Here is a 15892-nt window from a genome sequence, read left to right on the forward strand (position 1 = left end):
ATCACTGTAGTTAAAAATTAAAGATAGAAGGTAAAAGTGTAATTTGTCTAATTGATCAAAGTTGATTTTACTTTTTCAAAGATGACAATTAATATGCTATTTCTAATCTCTAAAGATATAAGTATATTTCACAGCGCGTCTCATCTGAGCAGAATGGTTTGTTTGGTTTTGTTCGAATTTCAGCTTACATTGAAAGCAATGATGTTAAGATGGTTAAGGTTGGGTCAGGTTGGGTTGAGTTGGGTCAGATTGGGTCAGATTGAATTGGAAGGGACTGGGTAATCTTAAGGCTGCAGTAAGTTTCCATTAATATTTTTTCTTCTATATTTAGCTAAAAATATGTTAATTCTTATTTATCCAATGATTTCATTTCTTTTTTTACGCATAAATTGTCAGTTACAAACTTTAATTCATTCATTCATTCATGCAATAATCAGAATACAGTTGTGTTCTACATCAAGGATAAGTAAAGTGTAAACTGATAAAACGTAAACAGACAGCATCGATCGCACATGTGAGGAACTATTGATGGTGTTGATATAACTCCCAGAGAAAGAGAAAATAGCTTTCTCTTTTTTGGGAGATTTATTTCTAAAAATGTTTATGTTGTTGCACTGTTTAGTTATACCCGGATTTTCTAAGCGTTTTGCATTTTTCTACTTTAAAATTGTAAAGTCACCATGAATTCTTGACCATTTTAAAGTTCTTTTAAATTCAGACTTGTGATTATTAAATTCAGAGTTCAGGTTATAAGTGTGAAATTTGGGTTACTTGCATACAATGCAATTAAAGTAGTCATAAGTTGCTGTTATCTTAAAATGGGATGACGTAAGATCTAAGTATAAGTGGAACAAAAAAGATCGCAGATTCAAATAAAACAAAAAAGTGCCATAAACTTGAATATTAGTAGGACAAGAAAAGATGGTCATAGATATAGATGTAGGAGGCAAAGATTGTTATTGTTGAAATTTAGGTGAAATTGATCGGATTATATAAAATAGGAAAATGTTACAAATCCTAGTGTAAGAACAACAAAGGAATCGTAGACTGTACTTTAAGGTTTAAAAGTTTGCCTGAATAGTGATTTGTAATGGATTTCTTATGAATTAGTTTCAAGGTTTATCGATTTTCCTCTTACTAGGTAGTATTTTACAATCTTCATCCAACGGTTTTCACAAAGGTCATACATCAGGAAAGTGTCAGGAATAGATTTGCCACGACACGGCACGATGGACACTGAAATACGGGTATCTTTGTTGCTTATTAAATTTCGTAAAACTGATGAATTCAGTTTACTGCTTATAAATTGTTTATGTTTAAATATTTTTAAGGAAAAAAAAATGAAATACTTTTAAGAAAATGAAGGTTCTATTCATTTTTCAAGATGAAATATTAATTTAATTGATCAAAATAGATATTTATAGGCACTTGACAATTTATGTAAAGTATTATATGAAAGCATTGACGGTACGAGAAGACTTCAAGCAGAACAAAATTTAGCTGAACTGACGTCATCGCCTGATTGCTTGAGACGATGTATGTTACTCCTTCAAAGCGGAACTGTATGTTATTTTATTTCAATTTTAAAGTAAATTAATGAGGCAGAATTGTAACAAAATTATTTGAAAGTATAACTGTCAGTCTTTCTCCGATATCTCGAGTTTTTTTTTTTTTTTTACTATCAAATTCTACGACTTTGAGTAAACCTTTTTTTGTAGTGAGTTATTCTATTTACATGTGAATAAAGACTGTAATTTTATGTATCGTATCACTGTATTAGTGTGTCATTTATTTCTTTCTTAGTTTTACTTTTCTGTTATAAATTTCCACAAGGTTTTTAGATTTTAAGTCTGTTATTTCAGGCACCATTCGCTCATATGGTTGCCAGCAATACACTGATGAAATTACTTAGTTCAAAAATTGGCGTGTCTTTGCAGCAACGATTAGAATTAAGTAAGTTTTCAATTAGATGATTTCAAGATTTTATTGTATCAAGATACTGTAATCTAAGGTTATCAATGTTTTCGAAGAGCGGCAATGAATATATGACCAATCAAAACAAAATAAAAAGCGAAGAAAGTCTTTTATAAAATTTTATGAATAGAACTTCAACTAGATTCAAGCTGGATTTTTTACAGATGATCGACGAATGTTGTAATTTAACCTTTTTTCAAACTAAAGAAAATGCTTTACACTTCTAATGTTAGTTATTTCACAGTGATTTATAATTTTAGATACTTACCTGCTTCATTATTTGGATGAGCGATCCGCAGCATTGCCACCATTTGTACTTTCTTCGCTGTATCAGCTATTTGCCAGAATAACAAAGCTTGGATGGCATGATTATGATATGGACAGTCAAACTTTTCCATTCCGTGAACCAGTTTCTACAATTATTAAACTTGCAGAAGTAAACATAATCTCATTTTTTATCATATAATAATTAAAGGATTTTAATTTTCCTATTTCTCTCTGTTAGAGAAAATCTGAGTGCTTTTAATTGAGAAGGAAATGAATACTGCAACTATTGGAAGTACAGTACGCGTTAATAAAGCTGTTTAATTCTTATTTGTATGTCTTTTTTTAAAAATAATGTTAGATCTGTTCTTTCAGAAGAATTCAGATAAAGGCCCACTAGCGGTGCAGTTGTTGGCAGTATTAGTATCAGATGTCAATTCCGTGAGTTTTCATGACGTTTCATCGCAAATTGTTTCAAGAAATTTTGCTTTTAACTAATATTTTTGACTTTATGAACGATATAATTTTAAATTATATGATAATGAGAAGAGCCGAAAGACATAAAACATCGGAATTTTCTAATTACGACTTTTGGTGATGTGTCTATATCTGATCTTTTGAAACGGACTATGATGTGGAACTTTTGAAAGGATTATGAAAGACAAAAGGGACTATGATGAAAAGACCTTTGTGCACTCTTTATTTTTATCTAAGATATTTTTCATAAAAAATGTTATGATTTTTTAATGACCTTTTTGAGGACTTTTATTCTATACTAAATATTGCGGTAATTCAAAAAGTAGATAGCATTTTATATATACTAAGTTCCTTATAAGCATATATACTACTTAATGCATCTATTACTGCATTTTGAGGTATATTACAAGACACTACAATCCATTTATCAGCATTTTAATTTATATTCTAACAGAGTCCTTAAGAACAGGTTTTTTCACACAGCTAAAAGTATATTCAGTGATTATAAATTTTTTCTTAAAACCTAAGTTACATGATTTTAAGTGCGGGTAAAGGGGCTTAGGAAACTGTTTCTCTCCTGAAGAGTTTCCTACAAGTAATAAGTAATCATTTTTTTTTTTTTTTTTTTGTAAATTTTATAGGGATTTTTTTTTTTTTGGATTTTTACGACTCCATTTCTCAACATTAAATTTTTTTTCTTTTCATTTAACTGCAAAGTCTAATTAATCTTTCCTTATATGTGAAGCGACTAGAATGGAGTTTTTGAAGTTTTTTCTAGAGATCATGTAATGTAGTTGCTTCCATGTGATCGTACCTTTGCTATCGTATTACTGTGCGTTTGATAACTGAATATTATTAGGGGTTTTAATGTTTAGTGCAAATTTAGTAAAATGCCATAACATAATCTTTTAAATATTTATTATGGTAAAAAGTAATTTTTTTATATGCACACTTTAACATTTTTAGGCCGTGGGTTTTGAAACCATCACGAAGCAGCGGAAGACGGCATCAAGTTTCCGTGATGGATATTTATTCGACATATTTGAATTATCAACATCAATGCTTCGAAAAACTGTGAGTGGTGGTAGAATAAGCGAAAGAGAAGTATGTTAAAAATGATTTAATTTTTATAGTTTATCATAACACATAGAGACATATTTTCGGAAGCTTCAAATAAACTGAGAGGTCAATTGATTGAGCTGAAAATGAAGAGTCGATGATTTGTATTGTTTTCTTAGTTTCATCTGTAACAAAATAACTTGCCATTTAATCTTAATTTGGGATCACGAGAAAATCGAATTTTATAATTATCAGGTCACTTTGATGGATTTTTTTTTCTTTTTAGCTATCAGCGGTGAGCAGTTTGTTACAGCTTTCTTTAAATTGCCTTTCTTTTGATTTTATCGGAAGCTTAGCAGATGAAACAAATGATGATAATGCAACTGTTCAAGTACCAACTCTGTGGAGGCTAGGTTAGTTTCCGCATTATTTGGCATAAAGAAAAATATTCAATGGGAACTTTTATTTTTAACCTCCTTTACTCAGTTAAGATTGCGGTTAATTAATCTTTTATTTAATGCTTTCAATATAATATATGATTATCAAGCATATTCATACTTGATCTATTATGTCTTTATCTGATTTACCATCTAAATTTATCCTGATTAGTAGTTTGGTATCTTTTTTTCTGATTATCTGTTTATTTTAAAAAAATGTATTGAATGAAATGTGGCGAAATAGAAAGAGAGACATTCGTTGCTTCAGCATTTACTGATGGAGAATTAATAACGATGTTCTTTCGTTTGTACAATGAATTACCTATCGAATTGACGACACGTGTATTGCAAAATATTGTTCAATTGAGCTCTCTTCGACGAACACTATTTTCAAATCCAGAACGACAAACATATTTGACACACATCGTCAAAGGTGTTAAAGCAATCATGGAACAGCCGGATAAGCTTCGGCAACAGGTATTACCAAGGAATGTTGTGTACTTTAATTGTAACTGTAATAGATTGAAATATATTTGGTTCTACATAGGCATTATATTTTATGTGATCTTAGTTTTCTTATCATTGAAAAAATCATATACCTTTGTTAATGTCTGGTTTACATATTGGAGATTTAAATCGTTTGCATATGTCGTCTTAGTTATTTTAATTTTCTGATTTGTTTCTCGCTTTGTAAAGTTTGACCCTTTGAATGTTTATATTTTCAGGAGAGTTTCCATGAATTTTGCCGTATTGTATCGCGCTTGAAAGGGAATTATCAATTGATTGAGTTGATGAAAGTTGAAGAATATTCCACAGTTATTGCCCTTTTGGCGGATTTCACTGAGCAGAGTTTGCGGGTAGGTTTTAGGGATTAAGTTTTTGAACAAAATTATATCAAATTTGAGCCACTGATTGCTTGGTACAAATTAAATAGGATGGTTCGACTGTGTACTTTGTAAATCTCTTCGGAAATATCAACCTGAGGTCATCATGCTAAGCCATTGTCGCTGCCGGAAAATCGAGCAAATTTAAATATTTTTTCTATTTTGATGAAAAATACGAGTTCGGTGAGCTTCGAGAGTTCATGTTAAACTTTCATTATAGGCTTACGAATTTTCGGCAAATAGCACTTACTACTTATTATCGTTTTGGCAACGTATGGTTTCATCGGTACCGTACGTGAAAGCTGCGGATCCACATCTATTGAATTTATACTGTCCCAAAATTACTGCTACTTACGTAGAAAGTCGTTTACAATATGCGCGAGCTGTTGCAAGGTCTATTCATCTTTACGAGCAAAGCATTTTTAGCAAGTAGATATGATATATAATTCTTCATATTGTCTTCGTACATATCAGTTTATAACGTGGTGTAACGTAAAGTTTATAAAAGGATTGACTTAGTTCGAATTGATCAGGACAGTATTGAATGAAGTATCCTCATTTCACTATACTCATTTTTTAAAAAAAAGATTAGGATCACTTAGGAGTAGGGAGGAGTAAATAGTGGGATTTGAAACTGGATAACGCGGTTTGATTCAAAAGGTCATGCATGAAGAGATGCGCTTGAGATAACTACGGTTTTTAAAAGAGAAATGGCAAGTAAAACATGTAAAACATATTAAAATAGTGCAAGCAAAGTTTGTGAAATATAGAAAGTGTATATATCGCCCACTTTTGGGCTTTACTACTTTCTGATTTATTTTTTATGCTTTTAATTTTTTAAAGGAAGATTTTGGTGAAATTTCTGACATTAAAGTTGTTAATAAATTTCTATTTTAATTTTAAAAGATTTGCTGTAAGACAGTTTTTAGTGCTATATCATTTTCAAATTTGTACACTCCTTCATACTTTTGAATATTTATAGGGGAGATATAGGTGACGATCCGTTAGACGATCAAGGTGCTATTCAACAGGTTATGGAGCAGATTGCTATTATTTGTCGTTGTGAATATGAAAAATCAGCAGAGTTGATTGTACGCCTATTTGATCATGATTATACGATATATGAACGTTCAGGCAGTAATCCACCGGTATGATCTTCAAAATTATTATGAAACTTGTTCCATAGCAAATTTATAGGAATTTTAGTTTTTTACAAATCTGTGGTTTTAGTTAGAATTTAAATTACAAACAGCAAATTTGATTTTTTGATGTTATATGGTTATGAGTTTTGCAGAGCTTGAAATTAAATGTGCTTACTTTCAGTCGGCTGAAGCACGTGAATCAGTAGCTTGTTTGACATGGTTAGTAACGATAATTGGTGCAGCAATACAGGGTCGAGCATCATACAGTAACTGTGAAGAACATGATGTTGTTGATGGAAACCTGATTTGCAGGTTAGTATCTTTGCATTTTGTTTTTGTTTTTTTTTTTGTTTTTTCTTTGGTAATTTCCAATGTAATTTTTGTATTTTTCGTTACTTGAGCAAAAATTTGAAGCTTTCCAATGACTAACGGATTTCATCCTTATACAAAAACAAAAAATAAACGATATCCTTGATCTTTACGATATAAGTATTTTCTTTAGTGAAGTATACTTAGCAACTAAAATAAAACTTTGTTCCTGACCAGTATTTTTGACTTTTTCTCTTATAAAATCTTCAGGGTATTGAAACTTATGGAATTGTCGGATTCCCGACTTTCAGCTGGAATGCCTGGGAACTTTAAGCTTGAAGTAGCTTATCTCTATATGTTAGATCAGTTTCGAAAAATTTATGTTAGTGATCAAATCCAGAAAATTAGCAAAGTATATGACCAGCTTGAGAAGAATCTTGGCTTGCAAGATGAAACAGCTATAATTACTATATACGCTCGTAAAATGTAAGTTTTTTTCTATATCTGAATAGTTTGAGTAACGTAATTTGAGTGGGACTCTTCACTTTGGTTTTCATTATATTCATGTAAGTCGTATTGTGATTTTGCATACGGGAATGGGTAATTTGCAGTTCTTAGTTAATTTTTTGTAAATCTTTGTCGACATTGGTGCAGTTTCATTTTCGACATGATCCTGTGCTGTCCCTTCTCTCCGTTCTATGAAGGGAACTCATTCAAACCACTTGGTTCAATTCCCAGTTAGGTTTTCCATGGTTTAAAGGTTCGATACTTTATTTCATTTCAGCATATTTATTGGCATTTTATTTCATTTAAATATATTAAATATTAAACAACAACTATCAATGATGAATGAGTAATGAAATAATGTTTCAGTATCACGAATCTGAAATATTGGGGAGCAGAGGAGAAGCTGGTAGAGGACAGTTTAGTGCTTCTTAACGAACTTTCACTAGGTTTTTCAGCTGGTCGTCGTTTGATGCGATTACCTGACATACAATTACTATTAAATAATCATTCGGTATGTGTTATGTTTTTTTTTTTTTTTTTTTTTTGATTATTTTGATAACATCGAATAAAAGATATCAAAAGGTAGGTTTTCTATATATAAATCTTGGTCAGATCTGTTAGTTGGGTGAAATGTGAATAAATGAAATGATATATCAGTATTTCGTATACAAACTATTAAGATTTAATGTTGGTGACAGAATATAAAAAGCAGCTTTAAATTTACAATCATCATTTTTAAGCAGTCCAAATGTTTAAGGATTAACACCAGTAAATCCATTCTAAATACAATTTCTATATTTGATTTTTGAACTGATAAGTGATTTTGATTTGTCATGTAAGTTTTGGTCGGGAATTTTTTTTTTATTTCTCAGCTTCTAATCGTTTTAATTTTCAGTGTGAGCATTTCTCGTTTTTGTCTTCGGAAGCTGATTTGATGACAATGCGATCACGAACAACATTTTATGCTTCGTTGATGCGGTTGTTATGTTTGGATTTAAATGACAATGATGCGACTTTCTATTCGTTCATGCAACCTTTGACAGGTTTCTTTCTGCTGTTTTTACTTCATTATAAAAAAGCATGATTTTTGGAATCAACTTTTATTCTGTGAGATTATTAATAGCTGGAATTAGTGGTATGTATTTTAGGACAAGCACAGAAAGTCTCAAGGTGTGAAAATTTTGAGCAGAATTTAAGTATTATAACTTAATATCTAATATGCATACAAGAGTAATAAAATCATTTCAAAGTGAACAAGTTTTTCACCAATATTTTTTGTTGAAGCGCTTTAATGTGCACTATTTGTTATTCCAACATGATTCACAGGTTACTTACGTTGTAGAAAATTGAATAAGGACGAAACAGTTTGAAAGATTTCAATTAACATCTTGATATTTTCTTGTATATTCGAGAATAGCTAAGCGCGAGTCACGGATATTAGTTTATTGTTATGCCGTACAGACAAACCTTATTGTGGATATTATTTAATCTCAAATGAAATTTTAGATGCTGTGCGAGAGATTTATGATGTTTTTGCGATGAGTGCACCAACCGTTGATCAGGAACGTGTTAAGGTTTGTACTAAATTTATATCAAATTTCTTACCAATAAGAAGTAAAGCCTTTGCTTTAATTTTGCTCCATTTATTTACTTGTTCAAATCTTCTGGAAATCAGAGTAAAATTGATTAATTTTGTATCGTAAGAATTGTTCCTAAAACATTCTCCCATCTCTGTGGTGTTTTGAAATGTAATTAAATATATTTGTTCATTGTGATTTTCTCGGGATATTTTGTAGCGTGCTGTTGTTGGTCTTTGTCGGGATCTTCGAGGAATCTCGACAGCATGTCATACGAAATATGTTTTTTCAATGTTATTTGACTGGATGTAAGTTTCAAAATATGATTTTTAATTTCTGAGTGAGTGATAGATAAAGTATAGCAGAAATAGACAGCTTATTAGTTACAGCGAAATGTTTTAAGCAGTTGCGCAGATGTTTGAATTGATCGTATAAAATGTTGCGAGATTTATGCAAGCAGAATTACTTGCTTTAGTGTTTAGTCTGAAACACGGTACCTAGTAATCCTTTAAATTAAGAGAAAAGATTTGAATCATATATGTTATCGATCGACTTATGAATCTCTTTCTTCCTTAAGTGACGCTGTTTTGATTATCGTTGCGCCACTGTACATAACTGTACATATTTTTTGATCTTCTAATATCTTTTTCTTTTTTCTTCCTTATGTATGCACCGCAACTTATGAAAAGTTAAAGTAAGGTTTAATATTAATATTATCGACAAGCAAATCGTCGTTTTTATGGTGCATACTTTCGAATTTTTCGTCACCTATTGCTATTTATTTCAGAACTTTTAAATGTTAACTTAGCTATTATAAACAAATAAAAATATATTGGGATCATATTTGGACAATTTCAAAAGTAAGAAAAATTAGCTACGATTAAGCTTGAATGGTGTGATATAAAGTATCTACATACATGCTACAAATGCACAAAGGTTTGAGTATCGTACAGATAGAACAGACCCGAAAGAAGTTCATTTTTTAATTTAAAGTTAAACGTTCTTTGATTGGCTTCCTATTTTACACCATTGACCTCTCTTAGTTTTTAAACGAGTTGGAAATATGATATACAGAGATTTGGTTGTTTTAGGTACCCAAATGTATTTTCAATTTTGGTTCGATCGGTAGATGTTTGGGCTGATTGTACGGAAGTCGTTAGTCCAATAATGAAATTGTTGGTAGAATTATGTCAAAATCGTCAACAGCGATTGCAGTTTGAGATGTCTTCTTGTAGTGCTGTATTGCTGTTTCGGGAAGTATCAAAAATTATCTGTACCTACGGTTAGTAAATGTTTTGCTGTGCACAGAGTTTTCATTAAAATTTTCAGTGCAAACCCAAAATTATTTCTCTTAGATATGGAAGAATACTGCACGGGTTTTTTTTAATGATTTTTTGCGATATTTTTAAAATAAGTGCTCACAATATAATTCCATCTACCATAATCTTTTTAGGTACTAGAATGTTAGCACTGCCTAAAGTAGTTCCTGAAAATGCCTATAAGCAAAGATATAAAAATATTGGTACTGTTTTTGCTATACTGAAAATGGCTTTAAGTGGTTCGTATATTCCATTTGGTGTATTTCGATTATATGGTGATACATGCCTCCAAGATGCCTTAGCAATGTTTGTAAAACTTCTCATGTATATACCAGAAGAGGAATTTTACGTAAGTTTTATAGAAAATACTAAATTCAACTTTAGTCTATGCATCCAATGTTTGGCTATAAATGTTGTTTATCGACTCTGAAAGATGCCTAATACTAAATCATTTCGTTTTGATTTAATTGGAAATTTTTTAAAAGTAGTTCAGTGATTGCGACTTTTAAATTGAACAAATATTCAAGAAGTTTACTATCATTAAAAGTACTTTTCAAAATTATTTATGAAACATGAGCTTTTACGTTTAATTCTTTTTATTACCCCTTTTGTTCTCAAGCGAATTTTCCCTCGTAATCATTGCTCTTATTTTTCCAGTCTTATTCGAAAATAATCCAGAATTTCCATGCGTTATTGGAATCTATTGCACAGGATAATATGTGCTTTTTATCGAATATTAAACCAGAAGTATTCACGGTTCTAATGCGGTATATCGAGCAGGCAACTGTTTCATTAGATGCTGTTGTTGTAAGTTTTTTCCTTTTTGCGAGAAATTATTTATTATTTATTTTCGTATTACTTTGTTTCAGTCAAAAATTTGTCTGGGATTTTCTAATCAGTTTTTTTTTTTTTTTTTTTTTTTGAATTTTTGCAAAAATTTGGTCTAGAAATGAACTGAAACACAAACAGAAGAACCCAGAATTAAGCAGACAGATCTGTTTCCTATGATTGATTTGGTTTTGAATCGTTTTTAGGTTATTTGATTTGTTTCGTTTTAAATTCTTTACTTCAGGTGACTGCGTCTTGCTCAACCCTGGATTTAATATTGAATTATCTTTATCGTCGTTTAACACGCGCAGCTCCACCTAGAGCTCATGTTGGCGCTGAGACAGAAGGAGAAAATTGTATACGTGCTCTTGAGGCTCAACCATCTTTACTACCTCAGGTTAATTGGCCTTATTTTATTAAAGTGCTGAAATTTGCTGAATATTTGCCATTTTCATGCCATTTCTTACAAATACTGCACTTAATCTTATTAAGTGATCTTACGATCAATTTTATCATAAACTGTTATAAACTTGCGTATTTAAGATGTTATCCACGATATTGAATGCCTCGTTGTTCGAGGATGTCAAATGTCAGTGGTCACTGTCACGGCCATTACTTGGTTTGATTTTATTGCAAGAAGAGTGCTTCCAGCAATGGAAAATGGAATTATTGGCGAATCAACCGCAGGATAAACGTGCCGCATTTGAAGAGGTTGAATTTTTTTTCTCGCAATATTTCTTGATATCATCCGGAAACATAGCAATTTTACATGGATCGTGGGTTGGATTCATTGTAAAATGAATGAGATACTTAGCGTATATGTAGTAGACACATCTAATTATGGTTTAGCGAAATAATGAGATAACATCCAACAACATTTTACCAAGAATACATTTTATGTATACAAATTGTGACTATTTGATTGTCTTTGTTGTCATTTCAAACTATCACCTTAACATGCTGATGACGGTGTTGTTATGACGTCGATGCTTCTTAAACGTAAGTATTTTTGTGTCTGTCTTCTATTTTGGGAAACCGAAATTTACTGATTTCATTTTTTAAGGCCTTCACATCTCTAATGGACGGTGTTGAAAGAAATGTTAGCACTCGAAACAAGGATACTTTCACACAAAATATGAATATGTTTCGAAAGACGGTAAGTATCTAGATGTACCTAATGCAATACCTAACAAAGTCACCAATTTAGGTTTTGTTCGGCTGAATCTTTTAATGAATTGAGATAGTTGGCTGAGTGAGATTCTGTCAAAGAATTTTTGCTCACTCATTTTTTTCATTTTAGGTATTTCTAACTTTTAGATCTGCAGATATGAATATGATTTGGTTTTTTTCTTTTAAATCACTTTGCACTATAGTCATTTCGATTTACCTTTTGGTTTACTTAATTTTTTTCTAATTTTTTTCTTTCACATTAAATCAAAGAGGATGTGTATTTGTATCATATAAAACCATTTTTTAAATTCAGATCCAGGAAATAATCAAAGGTGACGTTATGTCAGCAGTACAACCAGTCCCAGTTGCTGATATGATGTCGTAGTAATTTCGATCATTCCTTTCTATCACTGCTGATAAGTGAGAATTGTTGCTAAACTTATTTGTGGTTATGGAGATGTTGATGTTGCTCCAATGATGCGTTTATATGTGCTGTTTCAGTGGATATCTTTCATGATGTTTATGCTTCTCGTATATCTCATATCAAATGATTATGCTGTTGGGTGATTATTGTTTCTATTTGTAGACATGTAGACATAATTCTATAGTAAATTCAATGGAAATTGTAAAAATAAGTTTCTGAATTAATTTTGAATGCCTTACTATTATTTCTGTCACCAGATGGTCTTTTAGGCATATCAGTATTTTAAAGGGTACTCATATATTGCAAGTTATTTTTCCAACAAATTTATTAAATTCTTCTGTTTTGTCAAATTAAAATTCTTTCAATGAATTGGGATTTTTTTTTTTTTTTTTTCTTGAATAATGTTTATAATTTAGTTCCAGTATTGGGGGCTGTCCAGAAAATACATTCTGATTCCTCGCTTTCATGGCTGAATACCATATATCGGACTTTTTTTTTGTAAACGAAAGAAAGTGTGTTTAGTGTTTGCTTTGTACGGGTTATTTTAGAATGTGCATTTTGGATTCATATATTTTTATCCTGTTTATCTCTTTGTAGTTGTCCACAACACTGATTACATTTTAGACTTTTTCGTTAACTTATCCTTGATGTAGAAGTATGATGTCCAAAAAATTGACTTATTAATTGCCTTTATTGAGGAAAAAGTGACATGCATACTATTTTAAAATGCATATTTACATCGCAGAACTTATTCGTTTTGCTGTTAAACAATAATATATTACACCAGGAACATTGGAAAAAAATTTGCTTGAAATCTGTCAATGTTTAATTGTAGTAGTATTTCATTTCCTGTAAAATTTTCTTAATTTTGTACAAATTCATCATCTGCAACAGTTTCCATTTTCTCTTATCGGTGGTAAATTGATTGTGCTAACAAATGATTAATCTTAGGCATGAATTTCCATTATCGAAGCCTAAAGCTAGACAGAAATGTTGAAGCTAAAATATATGTTAATATTTTTGTGTGTGTTTAGGTTCCGCTTTGCTTTTTGTTCATTTCTATTTTCTTTAAAGAACCGCTTTGGGCGGTAAACTGTTAGCTTTATCATCATTCATTCAATTATGTTCATCTCTGTTTATCCTATATGTAAGTGCTCAAAGTTTTGCTGAAAATTTCTGAAGATTCACGATGGTTGTGATGGTGGCACAATGCGCTTGCATCAATATTAGATCTACGCCTTTTCTACGAAATCTTTTGCCACCATACAGTGAATGAGGAGAAACATGTTAATACAACTGGATGCATAGCTGCTTGCGGTAAAAATGCGTTGCACTAAATGCTTCAAGGATGCAAAAAGCGATGAAGAGCACTTTCTGGCGCAAAATGTAAGCATTTATAATTTTGTAAATCTGAAACTATGAGTGGTAACATAAGCTATAAATCCACAGAAAAAAAAAAAGTCTTCCGGATGTTCATAGGTCTGATGCATTTATTAGCCGTATATGCTCTCAGTGGGCCAGTGATGGATGCATTAATGTCAGTTTTTAAATTTGATAATTTCAAGCGCTGCATATTCAATCAATTTGAATGTTTCTTTTTGTTTCCCTTCCATTCCTTATTGCTTATGTATCGTTTTCCTTGTACAATTGGCTTCCTGTACAATTTACTTTATTTTTTAATTTCACTGATTTTGTTCCTTCCGTTATTTCACCGATGTTTGTTTATCTGTAGCATTAAAAAATTCAAATATACACCGTTCGTGCTGTTTAACTTTTTTTTTGGAGCATCCAAAAATGTGACTGACTTCTTTATTAACAATTGAATTCCATTTCGAGAGTAGTGATTTGCGTGATTTTGAAGTATTGAGAAGGTAGTAGTGTTTTCACTTCATGTACTATTGCTTAAGAGAAGTGAACTATCACTGTTTACTAGCAAAGGATAAAAGAAATATGCTGGGTTATTCAATGGATGGTATTCTGTTTGCAATAATTTGGTTTGATGAAGTAATTATTATTAAATTTTAAAACTACGGATAGACTGGATTTTGAAAAATGAGTTTTGCTATGACTTATTCACTCTTAAAATTGTTTCCAAAATATAAAGCCTGATAACTTTGGTAATTGTTGTTCGTTGCTAAACATTCACGTCATTCACGTACGACTTATATTTGACTTATTAGAAGTCGCATTATGATTGCTAAGAAGAGTTATGAAATATTCACAAAGCAAGCAGAAAAGCAATTAAAGCATATTTATACTATTCTAATCACTTCTATCTCATCTACTGATTATTTCGGTCAGTTAAGGAATCAGTGATGCCGATGCTCTCATATATGCAGCATACATTTTAATAACATTTATTGTCATTTTAATTGAATTTTTCATAGGAAAACTTTAACAAAACAACTATCATGTCTGTCCAATGATCTGTCATAAGAATAAATGCATATAACGAATTTCTTTCCCTCCTAACTCCTCCGATTATAAACAGAGACTTTGACGATTCCCTGATGTTTCTCTCCGATTGCATACTGCAAGTGCATGTCACCTATCCTTCCTGCACTTTACTCCACAATTAATGGAACGCATTTAATGCTTTAATGTAGAATCTCATATTCTTCGCATATATGTGTGTATGTGTATGTGTGTGTGTGTGTGTGTGTGTGTGTGTGTATGTATGTATGTATGTATGTATGTATGTATGTATGTATGTATGTATGTATGTATGTATGTATGTATGTATGTATGCCTTTAACAATAACAAATAACAACGTTAAATAAAATGCAGGAGACACTGAAAGTGCTGTTATTGCATTGTGAGAAGTGTTTGGGTTGCTTCATCGATTCCTCAAATTTTTTTAGAAATGTTATTTAGAGGCACCTTCACATCGATTTTCTCGTATTCCGTCACATTCCCCGTATGAGACACTCTCATATAATCGTTGCGTACACGTTTTTAAAGCGTAACACACGCATACATCCCGTCACATTCACGTCATTGAAATGTAACATACCATATATTGTTATGTTTACATCATGTAATGCAGAACATTGGTCTATCCTTTTATCTTAGTTTCTGTAATATGAAATATAGTTCACAGTATCAAGTATTTCAGAATAAATAAAATTAAATATATGTATATATATATATATATATTTATTTATTTATTTATTTATTTATTAAATTAATAAAAAACAAAAACATTGCTATATTATTACAATTTTTTCATTCCTCTTGTTTGTCAGTTAAATTCGGTTTTTTTTTTTTTTTTTTTTTCTCTTCTTTTTCTCATTTTAGAAACAATCAATAATTGGTTAAAAAGTTTGTTTACTAAAATTGAAAATTTTTGTTTTCATTCTTTTATTTGAAATTGAAATTTTTTGCTTTTTTAAACAGTTTTTATAATTGATCTGGTCTTTTTGAGGTGTCCATTTTGTATGACCGGATCCGGAACAGTGCACTGTAGCTATAATCATTAGAGAAAGAAAAAGGAAGATGGATGAATGGGTAGAAAAGTTAA

The 15892-nt window shown here is 31.0% G+C and overlaps 2 protein-coding genes across 2 annotated transcripts; both read left to right on the plus strand.

The window, feature by feature from the left end:
* Positions 1 to 1229: 1229 nt before the first annotated feature.
* Bm12253 (Exportin-like) lies at positions 1230 to 12332 on the plus strand (the record flags this gene model as incomplete). Its single annotated transcript, XM_043082355.1, has 24 exons — positions 1230 to 1247; positions 1425 to 1562; positions 1863 to 1953; positions 2235 to 2410; positions 2614 to 2679; positions 3682 to 3819; positions 4061 to 4187; positions 4480 to 4688; positions 4937 to 5068; positions 5316 to 5488; positions 6078 to 6243; positions 6419 to 6549; positions 6817 to 7032; positions 7420 to 7564; positions 7949 to 8096; positions 8560 to 8627; positions 8850 to 8938; positions 9722 to 9912; positions 10084 to 10298; positions 10607 to 10756; positions 11022 to 11174; positions 11321 to 11488; positions 11841 to 11933; positions 12261 to 12332. The coding sequence occupies 24 exons, from the start codon at positions 1230 to 1232 to the stop codon at positions 12330 to 12332; spliced, it is 3273 nt and encodes a 1090-aa protein (XP_042938289.1).
* Positions 12333 to 12460: 128 nt separating this feature from the next.
* Positions 12461 to 13647, plus strand: Bm1229 (Uncharacterized protein; the record flags this gene model as incomplete). Its single annotated transcript, XM_043082356.1, has 2 exons — positions 12461 to 12510; positions 13554 to 13647. 2 exons carry the CDS (start codon positions 12461 to 12463, stop codon positions 13645 to 13647), a joined length of 144 nt encoding a protein of 47 aa, XP_042938290.1.
* Positions 13648 to 15892: the final 2245 nt, after the last annotated feature.

This window comes from Brugia malayi, assembly GCF_000002995.4.
Source record: "Brugia malayi strain FR3 genome assembly, contig: Bm_v4_Chr4_scaffold_001, whole genome shotgun sequence".
NCBI classification, from domain to species: domain Eukaryota; kingdom Metazoa; phylum Nematoda; class Chromadorea; order Rhabditida; family Onchocercidae; genus Brugia; species Brugia malayi.